At 39.9% G+C, this 19811-nt stretch overlaps 1 protein-coding gene across 3 annotated transcripts in view; it reads left to right on the top strand.

Annotated features, from left to right (window-relative positions):
- Nucleotides 1-19811, top strand: part of pcsk5b (proprotein convertase subtilisin/kexin type 5b) — a 293223-nt gene that overhangs the window by 115423 nt on the left and 157989 nt on the right. For all 3 annotated transcript variants that reach the window (XM_052019395.1, XM_052019394.1, XM_052019393.1), the window contains exons 8-9: nt 6835-7047; nt 13065-13165. In XM_052019395.1, the coding sequence (XP_051875355.1) occupies nt 6835-7047; nt 13065-13165 (314 nt within the window). The remainder of the gene's footprint in view (nt 1-6834; nt 7048-13064; nt 13166-19811) is intronic.

The raw sequence follows: 19811 nt of genomic DNA, 5'->3' as shown, positions 1-19811 counted from the left end.
GTCATCGACACTGTTGTCAAGTGGCAGTTCCTCACTAATAACAAATAATCTGCAGGAGGAATTTATCGGGTCAAGCAGCATTGGGGGTTGTGGGGGGTGGAAGGAGTTGAATTGTCAATGTTTCAGGGCAAAATCCTGCATCAGGACTGAGAGCAGAGAGGAAAAGTGGCCGGTTATAAAGAGAAGGAGAGGGGTGAGATGGGCCAATAGGTGATTGGTAGATCTAGGAGGGGTGAAGGATGACAGGCAGATGGAGCTGGGGAGGGAGGAGGGTTGGGCTGAGAGACAGAAGCAGGTGGATGATGGGTGGAAGCAGACAAAGGGGAAATAAAAGGCCAATGGAGCCAGGTTGGGGGGGGGGGGGGGGGTGGTGGGTGCGGTGGTGGCGGCGGTGTCCAAAGGGAAGGGTGAAGGTGGAGACTGTTAAGAGGGTGATAAGTGGGAACACAAGGGCTACCAGTACTGGAATCATTCCTGGCCATCTTTCCCCTCTACTCTCAGTCCTGATGCAGGGTCTTGACCTGAAACATCAACAATTTCTCTCTCCACCCCCTTTCCCGCCCCACGTATGTTGCTCAGCCCATTGAGTTCCTCCAGCAGACTTTTCTTGCTCCAGATTCCAGCATCTGCAGTCTCTTGTGTCTTTTTCACTAATAACCTGCATATTGATGCCCAGTTTGAGTTTCACCAGGACCACTTGGCTTCAGATCTTATGGCAATATTGATCCAAACGTGGAGCAAATACGTGGATACCAGAGGTGAGCGTGACAGTATTTTAATTGAGTGCAGCATCAAGGAGCCCTGGTAAAACTGAAATGAATGGGCATCAAAGGTAAAATATTCCAGTGGTTGGAATTGTACTTCACACAAAGGAAGATGACTGTGGTTGTTGGTTGCCAATCATCCCAGCTCATTGATGATATCACTGCAGGAGTTACTCAAAGCAGCACCCCAGGCACAAGCAATTTCAGCTGCTTCAATGACCTATCTTCCATGAAGTCAGAAGTGGGAATGTTCTCTGATGATTACACAATGTTCAATTTATTTGCAGCTCCTCAACAAATGAAGCAGCCTGCATGCAGTACAACTCAGACAACAGAGGCTGATAAATGGCAAGCAGCATATATGCCACAGAAGTACCAGGCAATGACCATTTCCAACAAGAGGGAGTCTAACCAACTTCTTTGACTGTGAACGGTATTACCATCACTAAGTTCCCCACCATCAAAGTTATGGGTTACCGTTGACCAGACATTCAACAAGATTATCTACACAGATACCATTGCAGCAAGAGCAGATCAGAAGCTGGGTCTCCTGTAGTGAATGACTCACTTTCTGGCATCTGAAAGCCTTTCCATCATTGACAATGCACAAGTCAGGCATGTGGTAGAATACTTTCCATTTGCATGGATGAGTGCAGCTCTAATGACATTCAAGAAGCTTGACATTATCCAGGGCAAAGCAGTTAGATTGATTAGTCTCTCATCAACCACACCAAACTTTAATTTCATCCACCATGCAATGTGTACCATCTGAATAGTGCACTACATTTACTCACCTGGGATACTCCAAAAGCACCTCTCAAACCTATAACCTCTACCTCCAAGAAAGACGAGGACAATAGATGAGTGGAAACACCTTTCCTTCAGGTTCTCCTCCAAATTGTGCACCATCCTGATTTGCAAATATATTTCAGTTTCTTCATTATCACTGGGTCTGAATCCAGGAACTCCATACCCAACAGCAAAGTGGGAGCATCTTTGCAGGAAGATTTGCAGTGGATCAAGAAAGCAGCTCACTGTGCAAGCTGGGTCAAAGCCTCCAGCTCAATTCAACCAGTGGGGCCTCAAAGCACATTAGTACACAGTGGGTGTGGAAGGGAAAGGGCAAACTTCAAAGGACGAAGCAAATACCATGCAACTGGTTTTCCATTAAAAATTCTTTCATGGAGTTCATGCAAATATTGCACCGTGAATTTCTGGGCATGCTTCTTTTATCATAGGATGGCACAGTGGTGCAGCAGTTAGTGCTGTTGCCTTGCATTTCCAGCAAACTGAGTTCAGTACTGACCTTGGTCGGTGTCCATGCTTAGTTTGCATGTCCTCTCTGTGACTGCGTAGGTTTCCTCAAGTCCCTAAGGTGTGCTGATAGATTACCTGGCTGCTGTAAAATACCCTTTGGTATACATTAATAATGAAAAGAATCAAGTGGGAGTTGATAGGCTTGTGAGAGAGAGAAGATAAGATAAAATATTTATTTATTAGTCACGTACATCAAAACACACAGTGAAATGCGTCTTTTTACGTTACTGAGAATGTGCTGGGGGCAGCCTGCAAACGTCGCCACTCTTCAGCCGCCAACATAGCATGCCTACAGCTCCGAGCACTGGCATAGAGAGGGTTAATTACTCTTGGGTAACAGCATGGATCTGATGGGCCAAATAACCACTACATCTTGTATTCAATGAATTGTTGTGAGTATAACGTGTAATCTACTTAAGTATTAGAAATTGCTGCAATCAACCACATCCATTTTTTTTGGAAGTGGGATCTGGTTTTCTTCACACAGTAAATCATTTTTTCTGGGTTTTTTTCCTCTTGGAAGAGTAGCTCTTTCATATTTGCAGGTTGATATCTTTTACTGATGTGGTTAAAGAGGAAACAGTTTAGCACATTGTCCTTTCGCCTCTTGCTCTTGGCTTTCAAATGCAGTGAGAGGATGGAATGAAAGCCTTCTGTCATTGGTGATGTTCAGGACTCCAGTTTAAGTGCGGCTGAATTGTTGTGATTTAATGTATTATCCAAGTCCAGTTCTCGTGCTGACTGGTGCAGCAATCCAGGTACAATTCAATTGTTTTCGTGAAGAATTGGAGATTGAGAAGCTGAGATGTTTATTTTTGTCATGTCTGATTTGCCATCTTTAATTTGTTTGTAATGATTTAATTTTTCAAAGCAAAGACTTGTAGAGATTTGCACATTATCACTAGAGTGAATCTGCTTTTAATTTTTATCTTTCATAAAAATTTCTGCTTCCATGCAAGTAGTCTTCAGCAGCAAATGTATATGTTCATACTCTAACATTACAGATTATTAGTGACAGTTCTATTTTAAGCTTTTCAGCCAGTAGAAGTATTTCAGTAATATTGGTTAAGCATGTTGGGGGTGGGGGATTGGTTGATGCAGTGATTACCTGGAAGGAATGTCTGCAATCAAATGGTGTGAACGGGCTTCTTATAGTGCCAGCTTGGTTGAATATTGGTTGAATTGTTATTTTGCTACAAATTTTGTTACGGCATGAGTTTTGGTGCTCTCTGGGATGAAGGCTGGCAGTGTCAGGACAAAGCATTTTGGTTCTGTGATGGCCATAAGCACTCTTCTGTCTGAAATAAGATACGTGAGAATACTTGCACTCAACGGGCATCATCAAGTCACTTCACTATTAAAGCAGAGCCAATAACTCAGCCACCTACAGCCGTAGCTGTCACTTCCATTATCCATGCTTCGTCCCAAGTAACTTCAATGCTAAATAGGGCAGTTTCAGCATCATTTGGTTATGCACTCTTTGACCAACATCCAGACTTTCTGATTATTTGCCTGTAATGTCTGAAGACTTTCTATCTGGGAATAAGCTAGGTTAAAACAACCTCAAAATGGGGAACATTTCGTGAAGTTTCATCTACATTGGTCAAAGTAATGCTTAATCTGGCTCACATTTGCTCCCCCAACTGCACATCCCCATAGTAACACTGACCTTTTGCATACCTGCAGGTTTAATTGAGCAAAAGCCCTCATTACCCTGGCTGCAGTTTTCAAGTGGCAATTAAGACCTGAGTGGCAGATCCTAAGACTATACCCTTGGACCACTCTGACACTTCATGCTACCAAAGGCATTTTCAATTGTTCTTAAATGACTTTGATAACCAGAGACATTTAACATAGTCACGATAAACTAAATAATTGATGCATCTAATTGCCTTTTTAAAATTATGTCTAAAATGTGAATATTAATCAAAATAAAATAAAACCTTGGCTTTCCTTGCCCTTCCCTATGTAGGTTGAGGGTCTTATTTAAATGGGGCTGTTAGTAATATCTGATGTATAGCTGAGGGGCTAGGTATGAGGTGTATTCATCCCTTCTCTGGCTGTTGTGGAACCACCCCTGGACTCTGTTCCAGAGGCAGTGCAGAAACTGATGCATCTGACCTCCAGCAAATTCTGTACTTCCGCCTGTAATGCACAAACATCTGTAATGCACAGACTCTCAAGGATTACCTCGTGAGTGGTTTTAAGAACCATGACAAATGTAAGTATATTTTAGCCCATTATATTCAGTGAGAAAGTCCCTTCTTCTAATCTTACTCCTATTGGCCCAGATTACACTGCACCCTGCCATCCCCACCACCACCAGCACACACTCTGGCCAGCTGCTGGGTTCCGTGTTCTTCCAATAGATTTAATACTTCTGATTTATGTTTGGATGTTGGGGAGGGGATGACAATCTCAAGTACTGCAAATTATCTGACTTAACAGCAGTGACAGTTCAAGTCCTTAACACTGCCTCCCCCTTCAGATGTTGTGTGCTGTGTTGGAAGTTATAGTAAATGATAAACATTTAACCAGATACTATTTTTCTTTTGTTTTTATAGATTTCTAACTTTCCATTGTATACAAATAGTAACTGGTGATGGAATCTCATTGAGTTTCTGATCTTACTGCTTCTCGCTGTCATGCAATGAAGTTGATTCAGAGCACAAGTGATGTTTATCTTTCACAGATTGAGGAAATGCTGGAAGGATTTGACATCAGGGAGCACTTGCAGCGAGAATGCAAGTGCTGATATTTAAAGTCTGCATAAAGCTTTACTAAGCCCTGCTCTCATCAGCCAAAACTAATAATATTCCAGGATCATCACTAAATGTAAAGAAAATCCAAGTCTTTGCTATACTACAAACACCTTAATCCCAGTCTTCAACAAAGTGCCTGGAATGTATGGATTTCTCTTCCTCCAAGACCAGACTTCTACCCATTCCTGCAAGTGCCCTCTAAGCTCACTTCATCCATGAAATATGCCTTCTGCTTCAGACCTACATTCTCAGCCCTGTTTTCCCTTTCTGTCTTCCAAGTTGGCTGATACTTGGTTTACTTTCCCAGGCTATTGCCTTTTCTCCTTCAAATCCACCATCATCACCTGTCTTTAGTCAGCCAGCCCTCAACTCCTCAGTCTTTGCAACCTCTCTCCAGTTGTCCTTGCCCTCAAGTCCTTGAACAATGCATCCCCTCCAAAGTTTGTGCCAATTTGCTCTGGAAGTTCATGTTTGAATCCCTTTAATCAGTTTTCTGTCATTTTATACCATAGTACTGAAACAACTCCCATCAAAATTTATATTGAGATCTTGTGTAACTTTAAGAATGGTAAATTGCACCTTCCCATCTTTGACTTTTCTGGAGTCTCTGATATAGTTGAGAACACCATGTTCTTCCAAGATCCAGCTGCATAGACCCATGCTGGCCTTCTGTTTGTGGCAATGCATGTGTAGCCAGAGCATCATTTGCAAGGGTTTGGTTTTGTCTTCCTCTCTGACATAGTTATTTGTGGTATCCTCTGGCAGTCTACCTTTGGCACTCACCTATTTCTTCTTTACATCTGCTCTCCCTCCCCATGGAACCATCATCATCCATTTTGCCAATCTGAAATTTGCCTGTTCGCTCCATCAGTGCTACCTATTTTGGACTTAGTTCAGAATTACAAAATAATTAAGATGCATTTAATTGCACTTAAGATATCTTTATTACTCACATGTACATCAAAACACAGTGAAATGCATCTTTTGCATAGAGTGTTCTGGGGGCAGCCCGCAAGTGTCGCCACACTTCAAGCGCCAGCATAGCATGCCCACAACTTCTTAACCCGTACATCTTTGGAATGCAGAAGGAAACCAGAGCACCCAGAGGGAATCCATGCAGAGACAGAACATACAAACTACTTTCAGACAGTGGCCAGAATTGAACCCGGGTCTCTGGCACCATAATAGTGTCACGCTAACCGCTACACCACTGTGCCTGCCCCACCATTTTTTTGGCTGTTGAACTTTACTCCATTATTTTTGATGATAAAATGATGGACAAGATATTAGACTATAACGTACAAGAGCAGAATTAGGCTATTTGGCCCATTTGAGTCTGTTCTGTCATTCAATCATGGCTGAGTTTTGTTTAAACCCCATTCTCCTGCCTTCTCCCCCAACTCCTTGCCAGTTGCCACCTATCAATTTCTGCCTTAAGTACACTGAATGACTCAGTCTCCATAGCCCTCTGTGGCAACAAAATGCACAGATTCACCACCTTCTGGTTGAAGAAATTCCTCCTCATCTCAGTTTTAAAGGGCTGTCCCTCTATTCTGAGGCTATGCCCTTGAGTCCTAGACTCTTCTACTAATGAAAACATCCTCTCCACATCCACTCTATCCAGGCTTTTCAGTATCCGATAGGATTAAATGAGATTCTCTCCCTCCCTCCCCCCATCTTCTGAACTCAATTGAGTACAGGCCCAGAGACATCAAATGCTCCTCATTTTGGTGAAGGAAGCTATATTTGTTTCAGAAAAATGGTCAGGACCTTTGACAGTGTTGCTGGAAGAAAAAAAAGTTATTCTTCTGTGCTATGCCATTCTCTAAAAGACTGTTGACCAGCCTAACCAATCAATGTAGTTTTCACCATTTATTTCAAATTCAAACTCACTTAGTTCCTGTCATTGTAAAGTTTATGAATAGAAAGCATAACTCTTTCAAAACTATTGATTAAAAGGTCACCTTGCTGCAATATTTTTATTTTAACAGGGACGTAGGGGTTTGGGTTCCATTTACGTGTGGGCATCTGGTAATGGTGGCCGAAGCCGAGATCACTGTTCCTGCGATGGTTATACCAACAGTATCTACACAATTTCTATTAGTAGTACAGCCGAGAGTGGAAAGAAGCCTTGGTACTTGGAGGAATGCTCATCAACACTCGCTACAACCTACAGCAGTGGAGAATCTTATGACAGGAAAATTGTAAGTTAAAACTTTCCTTCTTATCACTTCCTCTTACCTTCCACTTCCTCCTACCTTCCACTTCCTCCTATTGTATTTCCCCAAATTGTTGAACAGAGAATTGGTGTTCCCTACTTTCAACAATAATACAACTGTTAATTTCCTTCAAGAAGCTATTTATTGAGAGAATGATAAACAGAGAACTTGGGGTGAGTTTTACCTTTAGATACCTGACCAGCAGAGTGCATTGGTGTGCACCCTGGCATTGGAAAGGAAGGGATAGTGAGAGTTCCACATTGTGTCTGGTTTGGGCACTGTGGTGCTGCACTGCAACTTGGTAGCTGCAGGGCGATGCAACATTGGATAGATCTGAGACACAAACTGAATGCTGGAAACATTAAGCAGGTCAGGCAGGCAGCATCAAAAGAAGGAGAAATGGTTAACACTTCAGGTCAAAGACCCTTTGTCAAAAATGGCAATGGCATGTTTAAGGTAAAACATTAACTTCATTTCTCTTTCTACAGATGTTGCCTGACCTGCTGAGAGTTTCCAGCATTTCTACTTTTAGTTCAGATATATAGCATCTGCATTTTTTTGATCTGAGACAGACCTGGCTGTAGTGAGATTGGTCCTGGGGTTTTGAATGGGAACAAGACTGTTGGGTAGCAAGCGCTGGATTGGAGAGCCTGGGACAGTAGTGGACTGTGATATTCGTGTAGACCTTGGGGAAGTCCTACAAACTAGATGGATGAATTGATGTAGTAAAAGGACTTCAGCAGCACAGAATTGTAGTATTCTACAGCATAGTGAGAGGATATTCAGCTTTATTATGTCTGTTCTGGCTTCTGAAGAGCTATTCATTAAACACATTTTGCTACCTACTCATACTTGTCATGCAATTTTAAAAGCCATTAGTACATTTTGCTTCCATTGCTATTTTGATTTGTTCATTCTATGTTCTGACAGCCCATTAAAATAAAAATCTCCCGTCCTCGCCTTTGTTCATTTCGAAAAGGTCTTAATTCGATGTTTTCTATTTATTGACCAGTAGCATCAATTTCCATATTTTATCTTCCCAAACACCTTGTAACTGCATGTAACAGATCCACTTATGATTTAAAATCTTAAGTATACTTGAAATATGTAAAGAACCTTTTGTAGTGCTTTTATCATGAATGTCTCAAAATATATTTTGCAGAGTGAGTTACCTCAAGTACAATGTGGGTGAGCTGTTACTGCAGTATACTGTATAACAATGCAGGAAATAAGCATGATTGGTCTATAACAAATTTTAAACAGTGATAAAATAATGAAACGTCTAGTAGTAGATGCAATCTGATTTTTCTTTAAAAAAAGACATCATTCTAAAAATGAGCAAGAGCTCATGAGAGCCTAATTAATACGGATTGGATCAAGGTGCATTTGTGTAGTGATAACAATACATAGTTTAATAGCTGAAGCCAGAAGTGAAAGTCTTTGAGTTAAACTGAACAATTCCCTTGGAAGAACAGAAGGACTACTTTTCTTTCCTCCTCCCTTTGCTAACTTTCTTCCTTAACTAACTTTGGCAAGAAATGAATGCACGTTGACTCATATTGCCCTCTTGAGTCTCACTCAGTTGGCTAACGTTGTTGTGAGAGGTTTGGATGTTGAACATGTGGTTGCCAGTCCTCTGGTATTCTCTTGAACTTTCCAGAAATTGAAGATTAATCTCCTGCTATAGGGATGAGTGGTAAATTGCAACATTCTTTTGTATATGTATTTTTAAAAAATTGCTTCCTATTTTTGAAATTTTTTATATACAGAAAAGGAAGGAATGGAAAATAGTGTTTGATTATGTTGTTTTTGAATGTCTGGTAACCCAGCTGACTTTTCTGTAATGTGATGCAGGAGTGATGAAGCTCGCTGTGAAGTCCTTGGTTTGCTCACACTGAGGTAGCACTAACCCAACATACACCAGCAAATCAAAGCTTGCAACCTTCCTTCATTGCTTGCTTATTCACTTCCAACAAATAGCCTTCAAAGAGGACAATTTTAAAGTTACTCTGTATATGTGGTTTTTTTGAATAGTCTTTCACAGAACGCTTAATCAAGTCTGTTTCAGACACCAGTATGCCACCAGATTTCTTGGCTAGTGTGAATGAGAACTTTTTTGAGATGATCCCAGCATGTTGTTGCTAATGAACTTTGTCCACAAATTCTGAGTGTATTGGCACACATCTTGTGCGATTATTAGCACACATCTTTGTGGGAACTAGGCTCAGTTGTAGAGATGATAATTTAGCAAAGTTCACTTGGAACACCATCCTTAGCACAGTGTGAAACCCCACAGCATGCACTTGTTGAGATGCTTTTCTTTGTGAAATCTCATCTGTGCACTGTACCTACATTGAATCTTTCTTCAATATCACATCAGATGGGTTTACTAAGAGCTGTGCAACAGAGGTGTCCAGCATCTGCATTATTCTAAAGATGAATAATTCAAATTTAAAGTGTTTGTGCAGTTTGAGGCCTTTGAAGGATTTTGTCAAAAAAATTCAAAGTCTTTGTAACTGCGCCAGCATGCAATCTAAATCCTTCTGTAAGGGTTGTGTTCTGTAAGCAATTTCTTGAAAATGTTGCATAATAGCCACTGATGCTTTATTTTCTCCTCCTTCAGGTTTTTTTCTCCTGTCCCATCTCATTAGAGGTATTGAATCATTGCTCTATAAATAGTTATTTTGGGTCCTTACGAATAGGCCCTGTCTGAGCCTTGCACTTTCACCATACACAACTGAATAGCGATTAAGGGCCAAATTTCTGGATAATTATTCACTTTTTTGATCAAGGGTTGTGCTAGGCAATTATAGTAACAATCCCACTGCCACAGGTGAAACCAGCTAACTCAGCAATGAATGAGATGGAGGTCGGACCCAGGGCTTTGTGGTGTAGGTGGCTGAGATTTCTTTGGTTCTAGCATTACGGTGAGGTAGTGGGGTGCAGTTTGCATCAACCTCGACAGAGTAATCTGCTCTGCTGTTGAGAGGAATGCTAGTGAATGAGTTGGACAGAGGAACTGGATTTGTAAATCTGAACTAAGGATCAGGTACACTGCAGGCGAGTTTGCACCTGGAATGAAAAATCAAACCAGGTTCTCTGCTTTTTATTTACAGCTAAAAGCAGTGTTGACAAATCTACTGTACACTTCCAGCATTTTCTATTTATACCTTGCTGTCTTTTGCACTCTTCTCCCTCCTGAATTGCTGCTTTGCTGCAATTTTGTTTGGTGCTTTATATGTATTTTAAAAATACTCTCATGAACTTTCATGAAATGCAAAACTAATAAATCTGCAGGAAATGTTGCCAGTCTCGACTTCTAAATTTCGAACCATTATTTCGTTGCAGAAGCTGATCGTAGAATCACACAATACAATGGCTTGCCATTCAGCCCAGCTTGTCATTCCTGACCTTTGAAAGAGCTCCCCAATCAGTTTGGCTCCCTGGTCTTTCCCAATCTTTTGTTGGGTATATATACAACTCCCTTTTAAGAGCTATTATTGAAACTGCTTTAACCACCCTTTCAGACAGGGTACCAGATCACAAGATCTTGCCAAGTCTATTACAGAATATTCTCCTCATCTTCCCCCCAGTTATTTGGCCAGTTACCATAAATCTGTTTTCTTTGCTTGCTATCCTCCTGCAATGAGTCCCCTCTACTTGCACCATAAAATCATTTTAAACACCTATTAAACTACCAATAACCACCTTTGCTCAAAAGACAACAAATGAAATATCTCCATCTCTCTTTATAACTGAAGCCCTGCATCCCCTTTAATATTTTGGTAAAGCTTTTCTGTATTCTTTCCAAGGTCTTGACATAATGATTTGTGCTGCTTAGATTTTTTTTGGAAACAGTTGGTGAGGAAACCAACAAGTAACTTGCAATTTTATCCTCACTAAAAACCAAGCCTATATTAAATTCGGTTTACAAGCAAGTGCAACATCTAGTGTAAAAGTAAAAAACCATGGCAAGTCACAAGGGTGACCTTTATCTAAAATCAAAACACCCATATCAGTAGGGTATAAACAGAGCTAAGCAGTCCCATAACCATTGGCTCCATGCCATGTTTACTAGTTGTCACATCCAGTCTGTATTAGCTGTAAACAATTAGTTAATTAACAAGACAGCCTGATTTTTGCATTCTAAACAATGGTGGAGCCTTGCATGCAAATACAAGAAATAACTTTCATATTTTGCAGATATCTAGTCAATGGTGCCAAAAGGGCAATCCCATTTTTGAACTGGGGATTCAGTACCCAGCCAGTAGGCTCATTCTACATTGGTGGTTTGCAGCCTATTTGTCATCATGAGTCATGCATGCACCTTTGCATGTTACAGTGGTCACACCCATGCAACAGACTTGTGTATCCATTTAAAAGATGTGCATTGTTTTATTCAGGCAGCGTGCATGCTATGGGTTGAGAACCAGTGTTCTGCATGATATTATGAAGTAACAGTGTACTGGAGATTCTGGGGGATCTTGAGAGGATGGATGTGGAGAGGACATTTTTTCTCGTGGAAGAACCTAGATTTAGAGGATCCAGAATAAGGGTTTTCCCATTTAAGACAAATAAGTTAAAATGTTTTCTCAGAGGGTTGTGAATCTTTGAATCTCTTTTCCCCAAACGGCTACAAAAAATAAATATTTAAGGCAGAGGAGATGTGTACTTGGTAAGTAAGGGATACAAGATTACCTGGAGTAGGTGGAAAAGTGAAGTTACAATCAGATCAATTATGATCGTATAGAATGGCAGAGCAAGTTCCAGAGGCTGAGCAGTCCAATCCTGTTTCTAATTCATGTGTTCATATGGGCCCTGACAAAATCCAAGCTGAATCCAGTTCTACCAGAACCAGGTATTTCTCCCTGCAGCCACTGCTACTGGTTTCAGCAATGCAGATTATGTCCTGGTTTTATATTTAAAATATACATTAAAAAAAAGGCCAGAATCTGTGCCCTGATGTTTTCCTTCCAATTATAAGTTTGTTCCTGGGAGGATTCAGCAAACAAGTCATCAAATGATATCAGCCTATGTTTGCACAGAACCAAAATACTGCAGATAGTGGAAATCTTGGAATAAAACTGAAAATGTGGGAAATACTTGGGTTGGGCACCATTTGTGGGGAGAGAGAGCAAGAGTTAATGGCCTTTTAATGAACTCTAATCATGGTTAATAGTCCACATCAAACCATTGTATTCCTGAATATTACATTTACTTTTCTTTACATCTTTGTTTATTGTGTTGTCATGTTGCTTTTTAATCCATGTATTTATTTTTACTTTCTCTACTCAATGAGCATGAGCAGTTCTTCATGTATTTCTCTATCAGTTTAATAGCAAAAATAATTCCATGCATTTAGGTTTTGTATTTTTGATTATATTTGTTGCCAATGAACTTTGGAATATAGTTGTGTGAGGAGTGGAATTGCCTGTGCCACCTCTTTGTGGTCTAGTTCTCAGCTTTGTGTGTGATTGTGCAGTTATTAATGGAAAGAAATTAGTTTTTCTCTGCCAACAGTGCAAGCCAAATTTGTCTGTCCCAGTTGGATCAAAATTCATTTAAATTACATCATAATTGTAGAACTGTTCAGCGCAGAAACAGGCTTTTCAGTCCTCTATGTCCATACCAAATATCAAGCAGCTGTCCATGCTAATTCTGTTTACCAGCACTTGGTCCATTGCTTTTATGCCTTGGTAATTCAAGTACTTGTCTGGATACTACTTGAATGTTGAGAATACCTGTCTCAATGCAATGCATTCCAAATTCCAACTACCCTTTCCAGATCTCCACTAAACCAATTACCCCTTACCTTAAAACCAAGCCTTCTAGTCCTAAGTATCCCTGCTATGGGAAAAAGTTTCCTAATATCCACCCTATCTATGCCTGTCATTATCTTGGACACCTCTATCAGGACCCTGTCAGCCTCCTCCACTCCAAGGAAAACTAACCCAGCCTATCCACCACCACCTCAGAAGTGACAAATCTCTTTCCTGTTTCAGATCACCACTGACCTCAGACAGCGATGTACAGATAGCCACACAGGAACCTCTGCATCAGCACCAATGGCTGCAGGAATCATAGCACTGGCACTGGAAGCAAAGTAAGCTCCAACTTATTGCTCGATGACTTGTGTTAAATGTTCCCTCTATGATCCTAATGAAAACTGACAAGCTTGGCCAATTTAACATTTGGATAAATTTTAAACACCTACATCTTAATCATTTTCACAAGACAGTTTATGTTATGCTTAAAATATTTTCATAAGCTGGTATTGGCTGATTGCGTAAGTATATTCATTTTGCACAGGTAGATGCATTTTGGTTACTGCTGCCCAAAAGAAACTAAACCTTTGCTGAAGAAAAAGCCCAATAGGTCACTGCTGCACCTTGTTTCCTTGTTAAGGAAGGAAACTACGAGGAAGTTGTGCAAGTTGGTGGGTCAATTTTGCTTTGGCAATTTGCGTATTTACTAAGCAGGACCTGTGTATTTAATTTGAACTGCTGGGCATCAGTCCAATGTAACAGGTAAATAAGGCCAAATTGTCTAAATGGACTTGTACAGCTTCCTATTTCTCTCTCAGTTCATTGAAAGGAGCTGCCTTTTAAAAGCATTGAATCTGTCACAATGTCTTTGGCTTTGTATTCAAACAAAAGTTTTTTTAAATGTTGCAGTGGTGGAAGGTTTTCTGCAAAAGATACTCAGATCATCATCACAGGTTTGCCAGAATTGGCCTGCCAAATGTATTGTTTGACTACCTTTCTGGGTTGTCATGAGCTTTTGTTTGGGGGGAAAATGCAGACTTGAGCCTTCTCAGATCTATGAATGAGCACATCATATCTGGATCTGAGATGAAGTATCAGTAGTTAAATTGTTAATGTATGCAACAAGTACAGATGATATAACCCTTTTAATATCAGTATAACTTTTATGCCATGCTTTCTTTTCAGAATTCAAAGCATTATGTCACTGGTATAAGTGTCCTGAATTAGTCTTTTTAAATCTTAGCAAGATTTTTCTTTTCACTCCACACATTTTTTTTTGTTATTAGCCATTTGCTTCTAAACTGACAGACAAGAAACGTGACAAGGATTTCCATATTCTCTGCATCGGAACTGAACCATTGAACCATACAATCTATTTCTGTATTGCTAAATAGGCTTGCTTTTTTTTTGATTTGCTTCAGTAAACAAAGCCATTATCCCTTTTACGTCAGGATAATTTCATAAGCAGAATCTTGTATGAGATGCGTGAGAAAACTTCATTGTATAGTTTTAAACTTTTTTTCGCAAATCTGTGTCTCCAACCTCTTCCAGTCCTGCAAAACTCTATCAACACTGTCCTCCACTTCCAGCCTCTTGAACAAGGCCATTTACATTGCCCTATTATTTTATGGCATACTTTCAGCTGTTGGGTCCCAAGCTCTGGGGTTCTTGCCCAAAGCAATTTGGCCTCTCTCCCAACTCTTCTTTGAAGATGTTCTTTAAAATCGTATCCCCCTTTTTAAGCTTTGGATTATCTCCTTGTGTGGCTCGGTGTTAAAATTTGTTCAGTCAAACTCCTGTGAAATGTCTTGGTGCATTTTACTCTGTTAAAGACACTGTTAAGTTTTTATGGTGTTTCTATGATAAAAATGTTTTCTCAGCACTGAGTTTTGCCAGTATCAATATTTAAGAAGGTGAATTAATGTCATAAAAACATAATGCAGCACAGGTCACTTGGCCATCCGATCATGCTTTGCCATTCATTAATGGATGATTCAATCACCACTCTCCCTATTCTCCTCGATTTCCTTGTGGTTCAAATGTCTGTCAGTGTCTTCCTTAAATAAATTAAATGACTCTGCCTCCTGAATTCTCTCTATTAGGGAATTCCAAACATTTATAGCTTCAAGGAGAAGTAATTCTTCCTTAACTCTGTCTGAAATGGGAGAGTCCTTATCTGAAACAATGTTCTTTATATCTAGATATGTCCTACTAGGGGAATATCCTGTTGGTACATACAGTCAATCCCCTCAGAATTCCACATGTTTGAGTTATCACCTGTCATTCTTCTATACTCCAATCTGTTCAACCTTTCTGCATATAACTATCCCTTCATCCCAGGAATCAACTTGGGAACCTTCCCTGCACTGTCTCTAATGCAAGCACATCCTTCCTTAATACAGAAACCAAGTGTTCTGGGTGCGATCTCACTAGCATCCTGTAAAGCTGTATCAAAACTTCATTACTGTTATATCCCACACCTCTTGCAATAAAATTTAACATTCCACTAGCTGCCTTCATTACTTTTACCTGTTTGCTATCTTTTGGTATTTGATGTCCTAGGACTCTTTACATTCCCATTCATTTAAATAACCTGCTGCTTTATTCTTTCTTCCAAATTCGATAACCTTGTGCTTTCCAACATTTTATTCCATCTGCCAACTTCTTGCTCACTTCCTAATCTATCTATATTCCTTTGCATGCTCTTTGTCCTTGCTGCTTGTAAACCCACTATTTCTGCATCGTCAACAAACTCAGTCACAGCATCCTCAGCTCCTTCACCCAAGTTATATAAATAGTTGAGGCCCTGCCCCATCACTGATTCCCTTTGATTATTGATGCTAATCTGGAATACACCCATTTATTGCAACAGATTTTGTTAGTTAGCCATTCCCCTAACCATGCCAATATATTATCCCCAATAACATCTGCTCTCGTGCAATAACCTTTTTGTGTGGCACCTTATTGAATATCTTTTGGGAATCCAAATATAGTATATTTTATGGTTCCCCTTTATCCATATGTTCGTTACATCTTAACCAACTCTAGCAAATTTGTCAAACAGGATTCCCCTTTCATAAATCCATGTTAACTCTGCTTCATAGTCTTATGATTTTCTTAAATAACCTGCTAATACCTCTTCAGTAATGGATTCCAGCAATTGACAGATGTTGGACTAACTGGCTAATAGCTTCCTGTTTTTTGGTCTCATTCCTTTCTTAAATGATGATGCTGCATTTGTGGTTTTCCAATCCTATTGAACCTCTGGAATAGAAGGAATTTTCATTGATTACAAGTAGCACATTCACTACCTTAAGTTTTTCAAAGTAGATAACTTCTGTTCAGTTCCAGGTGCAAAGGGGCAGGTTTTCTGTTTTTCCCCCCCAAATCGCCAGCTACCTACCCTTCAACCTCCTGTGCCACTATTTGTTCCAGGGTGGTCCTGGTGCAGTGTTCGCCTGGCTCCTACCATTTTGATGTGGCCAGCTCAGGCAGCAGGCTGGGCTTTTGGAAGCATCAACAACAGAAAGGTCTCATCTTCCAGGCTCACTGCCAAAGCTGTTGGGCCATCAATTGTTTGCAGGCATATTTGACATTTTGCAAAGCTTCAGTAGCTCATGGAACATGTTCTGTTTCATGTTAAAATAGTACCTTTTGTATTTTAAAGAGCTAAAAATTTAAATCCAACGTAGCATTCCTTCAGTACTGCACTGGCAGGTCAGCCTTGATCAAATATCTGTATTGGGACTTTAACCCATGAACTTTGAACATGGAGGCAAGTATGCAACTGAATCCTGACGGTGATACCGGTAATAGAATTAGTGATTTTTTTTTAGTAAATATTCAGCACAGATAAAGGGTGCATTTCGTTTTGGTTGTTGAAAACATTCTGTAATTTGAGCTTGAACTCTGAGTAAGTCTACAGAATTATTCCTAGTTTTCAGTCAGTTATGAACCTCATGAGCAAATGGTTCAGCCCATTTGTTTCCAAAGTAATATCGAGCCTATCCAGGGAATCGTGAGGCTGAGTTTTCAGAAGCTTGTTTAAAGTTAATTAGAAGAAGTAATATTGGTCTTGTACATTAATAGATTCAGAAATGTGTGTTACATTATGGTAGTTTGCACTTTTTAATCTATTTATATATCTATTTTGTATTCATGCAATCGATTGGTCTCTGTTGTTTTATAACAATGTGAGAGACATCTTAAAACTCTCTAAACACAGCTTTAACAGGAGATGAACTTTGCACCAGACCTTTGCCGCCTTGCAAAGCCTGTCAGGGACATTCAGAGAGTGTGGAAGGCCGATGAGATCGATCCAGGTAACATGGGGAATTTGGGGAGCATGGGCAGTGATTTCGGGCAGTGAGCTGGATCTGGTTTGATCCTGTCATTAAATGCTGGAGGAACTTGTTATAGTAAGGTAATTATAGGAATTTCATGTACTGTAGATGCAGCTGTCCAGTGAGCTAAGCTTAAGAAGGAACAAATTTTAAAAAGTGCACCATGAAGATTTAGTGATAATTGAAGCATCGGATAAAGTATAAGCAATGGTTCGGTTGGTGAAGAGTTGCTCTGAAATTGACTGGTTGCACTTCATGTTGAACTTCACATTTTTATTCCAACAGTGCACTGAGAAACTGCTTTCCTCTTAGAGGCTGTATATGACCTAGTCAGTAATGACTCTTGCTGTTGTAAAATTACATTTAACAATGCAGCTGGTCCCATCTAAACACAGCTGGAAACACAAAAGCCATCCACCTGGCCTGCTATTTGGTGTTTTTGAAGGAATTTGTTTGCAATCATAATAATTTACCATATTCTTCACTCAGCCTAAGCAGCTAGAGCTGTAATTCCCTTACAAAGCCACCAAGATGCAGAATAACATAGATTTGAAGCCAATGCATGTGGCACCATGTATTTGAAACAACCAAATGTGTTCTAGCTCATGTTGATGGTGTGTCTTAGCTGGATGCCTAATAATTGTGTCCTTCACTGGAAAGCTTGCGTTCCAGCACTTTTTCTATTTTGGAATGTGCTTCAGCCTTGTCTTGGGCACTGACGTCAGTGGTGAGGGGGACATGCTGGAGCCCCCTCTCGTTAATTATCCCCCACCGTTCATGAGCAGATGTGGTGGGAGAGCAGAGCTGAGTCTGATCTGCTCCATCACAGGCTGCTTTGCCATAAGTTATAGCTTAGCTAAAAGGTTATAGGTTAGTTTTTTTTTCCCCACTCAATATTTATTTTTTGAACTATGTTGTAACTTGTACTTTGGAATGCATTAGTAATATGTTGTCATATTACAGAATTTCATGTATGCACAGCAAGTCAAGTTATGACTAATGACATCAGCCTATCCTGGCTGCATCCAAGACTTTGTTTTACACCTGCCTTTCTTATTTTCAAAAAAAGGATCCACACGTCCTTGGTATGAGGGCAATTTTAAACAGTGGTTGGTTGGAGATTGCATATTTTGTTGACTGGCTTAAAGTGCACTATTGCAACAATCTGGCCTCCCTTGGCTTGCATTCTCCAGTTTTAAACAGCTTTGTCTTCTTCTGAATTATTTGATTTAATATTTATATTTTGATATATTTTTTAAAATTCTCAGTTAATATCTTGCCAGGTTTGGAAAGGGGATACAAGAGTCTGCATATGCTGGCATTTGGAGCAAAAAATGAGCTGCTGGAGGAACCCAGCAGGTCGGGCAGCATCTGTGAGGGAAATGGACAGTTAACTGTCTGTTCTTTCTCTCCACCCCGCCTCACCCCCCCCCCCACAGATGCTGCCTGATCCACTGAGTTTCTCCAGCAGCTTTTTATTTTGCTTGAAAAGGGGATAGTTGTTCTGTGAGCTTAGTGCATCATCCACTAAACTGAAATGCAGTTTGCTTTTTATCCGAATTCTTTTGCTAAATTGATTTCCAGATTTCTTCCTCCTCGACAACAGTTAATTATAATTCATGGCATGCTTCAAGGTTTCTACTTTTCTTCAGGTAGCTAGTTATTTAGTCACTTCTAATATACGAAAGACACTAAATATTTGGGGAAAACAGTGAAGTCGCATCTGATCCTGAACTCATTATGATCCATAGGTGCAAATAAGGAGAAATAATCTTTTCTTGGTGTCTCTTGCCCTCTATTTTATTATTTTCAGAACCTATCAATTCCATTTTAATTATCTATGTATGTAACCTCTTAACTCTGTATGGGCATCCACTAAATCCTGCTTTTCACCATTTAGGAAGTTCTCCATTCTGTCGCTTTTGGACCCAAAATAAATTAATTGGGTATTTGCCTACTTTGAAATCCATTTCTGCATTTTTAGGCCGCATGCTATATTTTACTAAATACAAGACAACAGGAGGCCATTCAGCCAATCAAATCCATGATGACTCCAAGCAGAGCCATCCCATTAGTCCCATTCCCCCTTTCCTTATTTCCCTGTACCCCTGTAACATATTTTCTCTCCCTCGCATTCCCATTAACTCCCCCTTGCTTCTTTTGCCACCTATTTATATACTGAAGTAAGTTTTTAGTAGCCAATTAACCTACCGGCTCCAGATTTCAGCCGTTGCAGTATCTTATGTCTTCAACCTATCAGCACATTTATTACTCCATTTGTATTTCTTTGCTATTTAAAGTTTTCGCTTACAACACCATCTGACTAAATTTTGGCAAATATGGGTACATGACTTCATGTCCCATCTTCAAGTGTTTATAAATCTGCTGAATAATTACTGCCACCCACCACAACTCCCCATATATTCATGTGGTGTAACCCTATTGGAACATTTGTCTTTTCTCTTTATTCTGTTGCTTGGCATTTAGTCAATTTTCTAGTGAGTTCAATAATTTGTCAAATTTCATGAGTTTTAACTTGAGTTGACAGTCTCTTGTGGGACATCAAAAAAACTTTTGATATCTACATAAATAACATGAGTTGATGTTCTCCATTCCTAGTTACCTCTTAAAAGCATGTGAC

Source organism: Pristis pectinata, chromosome 7 (assembly GCF_009764475.1).
Source record: "Pristis pectinata isolate sPriPec2 chromosome 7, sPriPec2.1.pri, whole genome shotgun sequence".
NCBI classification, from domain to species: Eukaryota; Metazoa; Chordata; class Chondrichthyes; order Rhinopristiformes; family Pristidae; genus Pristis; species Pristis pectinata.
This window is presented reverse-complemented; position numbering and strand designations above follow the sequence as displayed.